Genomic DNA, 12028 nt, shown 5'->3' with positions numbered 1-12028 from the left:
AGACAGCTGCGCTCTACCAGGTAAACTAAAACTCTGGTGCTTTCAGTTTGGTCTACTGCCAAGGTTGCTGTGGCCACTGACTGTGTACGAGGTTTCTTTGACAACAGTAGAGAAGCTGGAAGCTTTAATCAGTTCATACATCAGGAAATGGTTGGGAGTTCCACGCTGCCTCAGCAGAGTGGGACTTTATGGTAAAGGAATACTGCAGCTACCAGTCTCTGCTCTAACTGAGGAGTTTAAGTACGCCAAGGTCAGACTGGAAATGACATTAGTAGAGTCACGTGACAAATGCGTAAGGGAGGCAGCACCTGTGTTGAAAACTGGAAGAAAGTGGGCGGCAAAGAAAGCTGTGGAAGATGCAAAGGCTGCCCTTCGAATTGGTGATATCATGGGGCAAGTTCAGCATGGAAGAGGGGGTCTTGGTTTCAGTTCAGCTCCTCCTACATGGCACAAGGCAGCCCCAGCTCAAAGGAGGAAGCTGGTAGTCAACAAGGTGTAAAAGCAGGAGGAGAGGATGAGGTGTATAAAGGCCATTTCCCAGGCCAAGCAGGGAGAATGGATGAGATGGGAGAGTGTGGAACAACGCAAGATTGGCTGGCAAGACCTATGGTCAATGGAACAGAGCAGGATCAGTTTCCTCACCAGGTCAACATATGATGTTCTCCCATCACCACAGAACCTAAACCTCTGGGTAGGAGAGGATCCCTCATGTCCTTTGTGTTCATCACCTGCAACATTAAGGCACATTTTGACAGGATGTAAGGTGGCTCTTAGCCAAGGACGGTTTACTTGGCGCCATGACCAGGTGCTGCAATGTTTGGCCTTAGCATTGGAAGACAAGCGTAACATGACCAATAAGTTGCCACCTGTTCCATCAAAACATTACACACAAAAGACAACATTCCTCCGCCCAGGAGAGCAACCACCAAGAAAAGGTGTTAAAACCAATCCTCGCCCAGGACAACAGGAAGCTGCTAGAGACTGGAAAATGCTGGCAGATGTTGGTCAACGGCTTATTTTTCCACCTGAGATTGCCACCACTAACCTTCGACCAGATATTGTCTTGTGGTCTGGATCAGCACGCCTTGTTCACCTGGTAGAGTTAACAGTGCCATGGGAGGATGCTGTAGATGAGGCGTATGAGAGGAAGAAACTGCGGTATGCTCAACTAGCCACTGAAGCGGAACAGCGAGGATGGAGAGTCCGGGTTTACCCAGTGGAAGTGGGTTGTCGAGGATTTGTGGCACACTCTACAACCCGGTTTCTCAGAGACGTCGGATTCAGTGGCCAAGAGTTGCGTCGCACAGTGAAGAACTTATCTGAAGCAGCAGAGAGGAGCAGCAACTGGCTGTGGTTGAGACGGAAAGATTCTGGCTGGGGATCTCAAGCACAATAGAAAGAAAGAAACGCTGATGTACAGGTAAGTAAGCTGGGCTGAGTTGAGTGGAGGACGGAGGGGGGTGATGCTGGGACGCCAGAATCACCGTCGAGCCCTCTTGAGGTGTTGTGGGCTAGTCGACGAAACACTGAGGATGGAAGGTACCCACTTGAAAACCCCAGAGATGTACCCTACTTCGCTCAATCCAGACGGTTGTCATGCTGATACGCTGGGGAGGCCGCACTGTGGTTGATCCCCGGAGCCAGCATCGCAGCCGTTGTGTGTGCTGATGCGCCAGGGAGGCAAAATAAGCTGATCCCTGGAGCCAGCATTACACTTCAGCCATTAACACCAGACAGAAGGATATCTACATCATCATATGGAAGGAAACGTAAATGGATGGAGACACATATGGATCACATTAGTTTACTGTAAAGCTACATCTTAGTTGGTGCTTATCTTGGCGAGAGCCAAGTTCAAATCAGCATGAAGTTTTAACATCTACTCTCGTGTAATGGAAATCAACCTGGCTGTGAAAGGCAAAGAAGACTGACGTCTTCACGCAGTGTCTATTTATTACCTCGGTGAGGCGGGACCGAGGACGTCACTCCGCGGAGGGGGCTATCGGCAGCTTTGATACAAAATGCTCAGCGAATACCTGACAAGCAGGCATATACCAAAAGTATCATTGGCGGTCATCTTCGAATTGAAAGGGAACTATTTGTTCCCCTGCCTGCTGTTTCCACAATAAAAACTTTGTTAGTTTTGACAATTATTGTATGATCCTGCTTGTAAACCTTTTCATGCCACTGCATAACTGACCCAACATAAATCCAGAGATACACAATGTCAAATTAATTAAGCCCATATTAAACCTATGCTCTGTAAAGCTTGATAAACTGATGACGAAAGTTTATTGACAAATAAAATATGGTTTGATTTAGTTACCATAAAAAATGCCCTAATAAAACAGTTTAAGAATAAATTCGATCTGTTATTATAAACTAGAGATCGACAGAAGGAAATAATTTACAATATAGTGATTTATAGCTGACAATAAATAACAACTGTATAACATTTTTATGTTCATACTTAATGCACAGACGTTGGCGTCACTTTCACATTGTCCTTTTTAAAAACGAATTGTGTAAATCTAACCTTGTTTGTGTAACAGTGCAGTACCATTGGGTAGAACTCATTAGTCAGGTGCAGTCCAACGTCCACTTGTGAAAACTGAGGCTGTCGTCACCCACACGCAAAAGGAGAATACGTGGGTTTCTTGAGTTGCAGATCGGTATAAAGGATTTATTTTCTCCACTATATTGTCAGACTGCTTTCAAGATGACAAGCTGCAACGAGTCTGTTATACGTATCACCAGCGTGTTTAAGGGGGCATTTGTTCACTCCACACACACTTCCCCAATGGAAATTTTGGAAAATTTTATTTTGGGTGTTAGTGAAGCTGGAAAGGTGAGTTTCAGTATTGAGGTAATTATTCTCCAAAATATATTACCTATTTACTTAACGTTTTAATGGCTGCTTCATAGACACCTATTAACAGTACATGTTACTTTGGGTAAAGTAATCCAAGAGCAGTGCTCATGTTGGTCTGTGAAACGAGGCGTAAATGCCATGTCACGTTTTACCGAAATTAAATTAGGCTACCAAATTAACTGCTTTTAACTAACAACGAACCTGCTGTCAGCAATGAGATAATGCGGTAATGTTATGAATGGATTTTATTTTAAATGTATTTAATTTTTGATACCTAGGGATTCAGCTTTTATAAATCTGATGGTAAAAGAAAAAAGAGAAGGACAGTATATTAAACGATTTGGGAGATTGTGAGTTAGAGAAGCAAATCTGTACCATAATATTTTATTGGTAAGAACCCATTTTAGTTTTAGATACTGTAACTAAGTGCATTAAAAAAAAAAAAAAAAAAAAAAAAAAAACTTCCTTAATGGTTAAAAAAAATAGTAAGCCACAAATCATATTCTTAAAAAAACGAAAAGAAAATAAGTCATGTCTGTGAGTATGGTGGGTTTTTAAGTCTTTTAACTTGGACAGTATGTACATATTTAAGGGATGGGTGGGCCAAGATGGTAAAGTACTAAACTGGTTTAGATCCTACCTTACAAACAGACAGTTCTTTGTTTCACCTGGGGAGTCTGTGTCGGGTTTAGCAAATATTACCTGTGGTGTCCCTCAGGGTTCGATTCTTGGTCCGATATTATTTTCTTTATACATGTTACCTCTAGGCCAGATTATTGATAAACATGCTTTAAATTAACATTGCTATGCTGATGATACACAGTTATACATCTCTGTGAAACCTGGTGACATTAGCACAACAGCAGCCTTACTTGAGTGTATCACTGACATCAAAACTTGGATGTCCTTAAATTTTCTGCAATTAAACTCTGATAAGACAGAAGTGTTGATAGGAGGCTCTCAGCAACAAATTGATTTATCAGAAATACATTTGGAGGACTTAACTCCTAATTTGAAGTCTGAAGTGAGAAATTTGGGTGTTATTTTTTATTCTACTTTAAGTTTCGAGTCGCATATTAAAATGATTACAAAAGTATGTTTTTATCATCTAAGAAACATTGCCAAAATTAGATAATTTCTGTCTTTATCTGATGCTGAAAAAGTAATCCATGCTTTTATTTCATGTAGACTGGACTACTGTAATGCTCTTTTTTCTGGACTTATTAGCCAAGCTTTATTAAGGCTGCAAGGGTCCTTTTTAAAGCACTAAATGGAATGGCACCAGATTACCTCTCAGAGTTCTTGTCTCTTTATCAGCCTCGGCGTGCATTGAGGTTGACTAATAGTGGCCTCCTCTGTATTCCGAGGGTGAGGCTCAGGAGGAAAGGAGAAGTTGCTTTTTGTGTTCGTGCTCTGCAGCTGTGGAACTCTCTCCCCGACCATGTCAGAGGTGCACCTACAGTAGCTACTTTTAAATCTAGGCTTAAGACCTATTTTTATAATTTAGCTTTTTGATTTTATATATTGTTGTTTTTAGTTGTTTTAAACTGTGTCTTTTTTTTTTCTTTTTGCGATATATGATGTTTTTTTTTTTAAACCTGTTTAACTTATTCATCAATTTATGCCTTTTTATTAAGTTTGATTTTAATCTTTGTGTTCTGTTACCTTCTTTTTTGTTTTTTGTGCAGCGCCTTGAACCTTGTGGTATGAAAGGCGCTCTATAAATAAAGATTATTATTATTATATTATTATATTGTGAATAACATCCAAGCTATGGGGAAGCTATCGGGTTTTATTTTCACTTTGGCAATGTTTGATCTAATATCATATTGAAAGTGAATGGAGTGACTCGTGGTGATAATAAATTGAATATGTGTTAATAAAGATGCTACTTATTGCTTTTATTAATTTTAAAACCATGTTTGTTTTTTATTGTGATGCAAGCCTACCTTAAAACACGCTTGTGTTATTATTATATTTATAGGCTGTCTTTAGTGGATTTTACTGTTTTTATTATTATTATTATTATTATTATTATTATTATTATTATTATTATTATTATTATTATTAACAGTGGTAGATGCAATTGAGCTTTTCAATACAGATTCGTTCTTCTGTTTGTTCATTTTCTGTGTGCAGGCAGCTTTTCCATTATTGCATCTGAAGTATTTGCAGACGTTAGTTATCTTACATAGTAAACGCAGAGTCTCAAATAGTTGCCAGTCTCCAATAAGCACCGGGCTACTGGCAAATATTATAAATAAACGCCGGGGTGTTTATTTAAGGTTTATATATATATATATATATACACACACACACAGTGCCTTGCATAAGTATTCACCCCCCTTGGACTTTTCCACATTTTGTAGTGTTACAACCTGGAAATAAAATTGATTTAATTGGGATTTTTACCATTTGATTTACACAACATACTTAACACTTTGAAGGTGCCAAATATTTTTTATAGTGACACAAAAGTTAATTAAACAACAAAAAAAAAGACATTTGTTGGTTGCCCATTCTTCTTGACAAAATTGCTCAAGCTCTGTCAAATTGGATGGGGACCGTTGGTGAACAGCAATTTTCAAGTCTTGCCACAGATTCTCAATCGGATTGAGGTCTGGGCTTTGACTGGGCCATTCTAAGACATTCAGGTTCTTGTTTTTAAACCACTCCAGTGTAGCTTTGGCTGTGTGTTTAGGGTCATTGTCCTGCTGGAAGGTGAAGCTCCACCCCTGTCCCAGGTCTCTTGCGGACTGAAAGAGATTTTCCTCTTGAATTTCACTGTATTTGGCTCCATCCATCTTGCCCTCAATCCTGGCCAGTTTCCCAGTCCCTGACGATGAAAAGCATCCCCCCGTGGGGATGGTGTTCTCAGGGTGATGAGCAGTGTTGGCTTTGCGCAACACATAGCGTTTTGCGCTAAGGCCAAAAAGTTCAATTTTGGTTTCATCAGACCAGAGAACCTTTTTCCATGTTTGCTGTGTCTCCCTCATGCCTTTTGGCAAAATCCAAACGGGATTTGATATAGGTTTTTTTCAGCAATGGCTTTCTTCTCGCCACTCTTCCATAAAGCCCAGCTTTGTGGAGCGTCCGGGTTATAGTTGTCCCATGGACGGTTTCTCCCATCTCAGCTGTGGATCTCTCCAGCTCCTTCAGAGTTACCATTGGCCTCTTGGTTGCTTCTCTGACTAATGCCCTCCTTACCTGGTCACTGAGTTTTGGTGGATGGCCTTCTCTAGGCAGAGTCACAGTTGTGCCATATTCTTTCAATTTTTTAATAATGGATTTAACGGTGCTCCGGGGGATGTTCAAAGTTTGGGATATTTTTTTATAACCCAACCTTGATTGGTGCTTCTCCAGAACTTTATCCCAGACTTGTTTTGATAGCTCCTTGGTCTTCATGATGCTGTTTGTTTAGATATGCTCTCTAACAAACTCTGGGGCCTTCCAGAAACAGGTGTATTTAATCTGAGATCATGTGACACTTTAATTGCACACAGGTGGACTCCATTCAACAAATTATGTGACTTCTGAAGGCAATTGGTTGCACCAGAGCTTATTTAGTGGTGTCACAGCAAAGGGGGTGAATACTTATGCAATCAAGACTTTTCAGTTTTTTACTTGTAAATAATTTTGAAAAATATGTAGATTTTTTTCCCCACTTTGACATTATGGACTATTTTGTGTAGATCAGTGATAAAAAATCCTAATTAAATCCATTTTAATTCCAGGTTGTAACACTACAAAATGTGGAAAAGTCCAAGGGGGGTGAATACTTATGCACTGCATATATATATATATATATATATATATATATATATATATATATATATATATATATATATATATATATAATCTCAATTGTGTTTCTTTACAAATTTCTACTTTGATGCTTTTTGGAAATATTGCAATTAACAGGTTCCTACGATGTCGTGTACGGTCTACTCAACTATTTCAAACTTTGCATATGATTCATATCAAATTAGCTTCATGACGTGTCTCACATTTTTATATGGCAGCTCCACAATCGGGAGAATGTAGATATTTCCCTCCATAATGAATTATAAAGTGCAACGCCCATTACGCTGAAGATGAAAGTTTTTTTTTTTTTTTTAAATGCAATACTAAAGTCTGCAAAACATAAAGGGGTAGAAGTACTAAAGTGTTGCATCTGTCGCAATTGTTGCAAACCACATGCAAACCAGTCGGAAGTCTAGTGTGAAATGTATTAAGCAAACACAACGCTGTTAGCATCATTTTAATGAATGCTTTGCAGCCCAGTTCTTATTTGAGCTTTAGCCTTAAATGAATATGTAATTCTGGGTGTCCTCCTGCAGAAATTCACAAAACAGGGTGGAGATAGTGCAAATGAGGGATCAAAAATATTGTAATTATATGTACTAAAGCTGCTGGCAATTCAATTGCGACCTTTACAATTGCATCGATTTGTTAAGAACTTTTGAAAGCATGTTTTAAACAGTCGCAATTGTTGCTGGCATTCCCCAGTCCGCTTTTTTCTAGTGTGTTGCCAGTTGTGCTCAGTGTATTTTTGAAACAAACACCCAAGTACCTAATTTTCACTAAAGTCAGGGTGTACTTAAAAGCCCTGAAAACAAATTTCTGTGACATTTCTGGTTTACTACTGTACTGTATACTGTATAGATTTATATTTTTACATAATGTAAGGTGTAGCCTACCCAAAACACATTAGTGTTATTTCAGCGCAATGATTTATATTTAAAATACATTGAGAACTGTAAATGTATGTGTGTGCGATTTTTAAACCTGACACCTCCTTATGTGTGATAAACATGTCCAGTATGATTATGAAAAGTTTTTTGTGGGTGAGGGTTGGGGCCCCACTATAGAATCTGATGGGATTAAACTGTCTTTCATTTTTTATATATATCTAACCGAGCTTGAACCACTCTGGTTCTTTGCCCCTTTAAAAATTGACCCAACACACAGGAATGGAGGTTTTAATAATAACACAAACACTTAGCTCTAATGAGCACTAACTAAACACAACACCGGTACAAGGAACCACACTCGGCAGCGCTGGACTGGCTTGCAGGGGTGGTTTCTGGTGCTGTGATGGAGGTAGGTGTCTCACCTCCTCCCCCTTGCTTGCAGCCCATGGCTCCAGAGATGACCATGGCTCCACTTCCTCTGGCTCCGAGATGGACTCTTCCTCCTGTTCTTCACCCAGCACCAGCTCCTCTGGTGCAGGAGACCGCGAGGCTTCTCTCGCCGACTCTAGCTCCCACTTATGGATTTGCAGATCCAGCTCTGTAGGCTCCCGCTCTGGCAGCCTTAACTCCACTCTTCATCTCTCGTTCTGCTCCACTTGAGCAGCGGTGTTTCTGTTGATCATGGTGATCAACTCTTTTAATTCTGCATCCATTTCCTGGGACGTAGGGGTGCCCACACTCACTGCCACCATATCTAACCGAGCTTGCACCACTCGGGTTCTTGGCTCTTAAAAATTATTATTATTATTATTTATTTCTTAGCAGACGCCCTTATCCAGGGCGACTTACAATCGTAAGCAAATACATTTCAAGTGTTACAGTACAAGTAATACAATAAGAGCAAGATAAATACAATGACTATAGTTCACGCAAGTACAAGTGTGACAAAATACAATTCAGTAATACAGCAGATAACAGTGGCAGTGATAGTTACATCAAGATATGATTAAATACCAAAAATAGACCCAACACACAGGAATGGAGGTTTTAAATTGCTTTTACGCTATTTTTTTAAAAATAATAACACAAACAAAATAAACACCTATCTCTAATGAGCACTAACTAAACACAACACAGGAACCTAACTATAAAACAGGACAGCTAAGCTGTTTACCTGTAACACAAAACAAAACAAAATAAACACAGTTTTAACACAAAACACTATACCAGGTTTCACTAGTGATGGGTAAAAAGCCTCACCCGCTTCGACCCGTCTTAACCATTAGAAGCAAACAGTGTTGTGAATAGAAGGTTCAATTGGTTCACATGAAGCAATACATCACGTGACACAAACACCAGCAGTTCTACGGATCCTGTGAAGCTGCAGACGCTCGGGGTGTTCAGTCACGCACGCTCACAGAGTAAACTCTTGCTGACGGTGTCGTAGGTGTACTATCGAAACGTTTTGATGGTATATTTACAAAAGAAGACACAAACCACTAATACAACGCTTTACTTCGAATCAATAATGCTTCGCTGACGTAGGTTAGAACTGGAAGGAAGAATATACTGTTTGCCAGATTACATTTTAAATTAATTTCAATTAATCTTTGTTAAATCAAAATATATATATATATATATATATATATATATATATATATATATATATATATATATATATATATATATATATGCTGGCTACTACTATGTGAAATTGGAGGAGTTTAATTATTGTTAATTATTATAAAAATAAATGTAATGATTATTTGAGATGTTTTCCAGAAAACCTTTGTCAAAGAAGTCTTGAATTCAATATTATTTCATTGTGATACATCAACAAAATAAATATAATTTATAAATATCAAATTACTAGACTATTGAAAAAACACCATTACACCTTAAAGCACCATATCTTGTTGATGTTTGTGTTGTGACTGTGGGATCCGTGGCGGCTCTATGAGTTTATTGAGATGAAGTAATCAACCTCAATCCAGAGGTCCGGGTTCATTCACAAGATTCATTGCTTCATTGCGGCTTCAAATCATACACAGCATTTTGCCTCAATGAGGCTTCAAATCGCTCACAGGAGCTAATTGAGGCTTCGGATCAGTCACATGATTCAGTGATTCACTACTTCAGGTGATTCAAATGACCACTGCTTCATATGAAGCAAACAAATGACGTAATCCGCCTCGAACCATATGAAGCAAACAGTGTTCCGCACATAACGTGATCTGGCTGAACCTGAATCAATACAATGTTTTGTTGAAATATAGCCTAGATTACTCCTGGAAGGAAGCATTTATTATTTCTCTCTTTTTTCAATTAGTTTATTTAAAAAAATATCAGCAAGTATGATTCTTTTAGTTTTGAATTTTGGAAAATTTTTATTATTTTTTTAAAATCTAAAACAAGTTCTCTACACGCACACTTCCTCGGAGGAGTAGGGATTTGATCCTGCGCTTGACAAGCATTTCTAATTACATGACTTACTAACTTGTTGCGCCGCCGGGAAAATGGCTAACAAATGAAATATCAAATATCTTACTTGTTTCAACACTAATTTCCCAGCCAAGTACATTTCCTGAGGTCAGATTTGCCTCCCTTTCTAAAGCAACATTATCGTGTTTTCGATTGTACAACAATTTTAAATTTCAAGTATGATAATGCGTATGCGTGACTGGCTTTTTTGTTGGGTAATCACATGTGTGGTTGATATATAACCAGATAACAGAGAAATTATACAATGTAACTTCATTTTGTAAGTCACAAATGACACTGACAGAGCCTGTAAAAAGCGTGCTTTATGGTGTCTTTCGTGTACATTAGGCTACAGATCATAATTTCTAAATGCCAAGTTCCAGGCAATAGCAGCCTGTGTGTAACTCGTATGTTCAAGTTCAAGTATGTTCAATGATTCGGCTCTACCAATAGATGTCACTATGAAGCACAAAGCGCTTCAAGTGATTCAGCTCAGTGAATCTTTTATGAAGCAAATGGTTCAGAGGGTTCAGTGGTTCAAGAGGATTCACTTTTCCCACCACTAGGTTTCACACTACCTTTCTTTACGATTGAACACCCAACCGGGCTCTTCACTCTTCAGCAGGCCAGAACAGACTGGTTGCTTTCTTTAAATACCCTGCACCTGGCTCTAATTTACAATGATAGCCAGGTGCAGGTGATAATTACTAATAAAACAATTAACACATGTAATTAAACAATTACAGAAATTAAGGCTTTTCAGCCAGTGACCTTCTGGGAGGTGTAGTCTCTTGCTCCCCAGGACTACACTTTCTCACAATATATATATAGGTACTAAAATAGGTAAAATGAAGAAAAAATAATGTTATTTTGATTCTTGCATGTAAAGGGCTCCACCACAGCCATATGGTAAAGAACCCTTTTTGGTTCTATGTGGAACCATTTTTCTTAAGTCTATAGATGTTATCCTTCGGGCACTCTGCTGCAGCAAACCAACTCAACTGCCGCTATTTTATTTGAAAAAATGTCGCACAACTCTCGCATCAAGTAGACTATTAGTATAAAATCTTATGTTGATCTATCAACACCTGTTGAACCATCTTTCTGTTCCAGGCCTTTTTTACATTTTTAAACCCAAATATCTTCTTGTACTTTTTTTTTTTTACAAAGCTATAATTTAATTAAAATGTATGAAATTTAGCAGTTTTTAGTTTGCACAGAGAGAGGTGCCGGGGCACAAACAGTGACAATACCGTTCTTAAGAACCTCACATTCAAAATCATTAGAAGTTTATTTGAAAGAGAAGTATACGACTAGTGTTATAAGTTGGTTGGCCGTGCTATATACAGTACTGTGCAAAAGTTTTAGGCAGGTGTGAAAAAATGCTGTAAAGTAAGAATGCTTTCAAAAATAGACATGTTAATAGTTTATATTTATCAATTAACAAAATGCAAAGTGAGTGAACAGAAGAAAAATCTACATTAAATCAATATTTGGTGTGACCACCCTTTGCCTTCAAAAGAGCATCAATTCTTCTAGGTACACTTGCACACAGTTTTTGAAGGAACTCGGCAGGTAGGTTGGCCCAAACATCTTGGAGAACTAACCACAGTTCTTCTGTGGATTTAGGCAGCCTCAGTTGCTTCTCTCTCTTCATGTAATCCCAGACAGACTCGATGATGTTGAGATCAGGGCTCTGTGGGGGCCATACCATCACTTCCAGGACTCCTTGTTCTTCTTTACACTGAAGATAGTTCTTAATGACTTTCGCTGTATGTTTGGGGTCGTTGTCATGTTGCAGAATAAATTTGGGGCCAATCAGATGCCTCCCTGATGGTATTGCATGATGGATAAGTATCTTCCTGTACTTCTCAGCATTGAGGAGACCATTGATTCTGACCAAATCCCCAACTCCATTTGCAGAAATGCAGCCCCAAACTTGCAAGGAACCTCCACCATGCTTCACTGTTGCCTGCAGACA

The 12028-nt window shown here is 38.8% G+C and overlaps 1 protein-coding gene across 1 annotated transcript in view; it reads left to right on the top strand.

Moving 5' to 3' along the window:
- Window positions 1-2490: 2490 nt before the first annotated feature.
- Window positions 2491-12028, top strand: part of LOC117421485 (guanine deaminase) — an 83646-nt gene continuing 74108 nt past the window's right edge. The window contains exon 1 of the mRNA XM_034035955.3: window positions 2491-2848. Within this exon, the coding sequence (XP_033891846.3) occupies window positions 2720-2848 (129 nt within the window). The 5' untranslated portion in view covers window positions 2491-2719. The remainder of the gene's footprint in view (window positions 2849-12028) is intronic.

The sequence above is a fragment of the Acipenser ruthenus genome, chromosome 1 (assembly GCF_902713425.1).
Source record: "Acipenser ruthenus chromosome 1, fAciRut3.2 maternal haplotype, whole genome shotgun sequence".
NCBI lineage: Eukaryota > Metazoa > Chordata > Actinopteri > Acipenseriformes > Acipenseridae > Acipenser > Acipenser ruthenus.
Note: the sequence above shows the minus strand (reverse complement) of the source record. Positions and strands in the feature narration are given on the sequence as shown.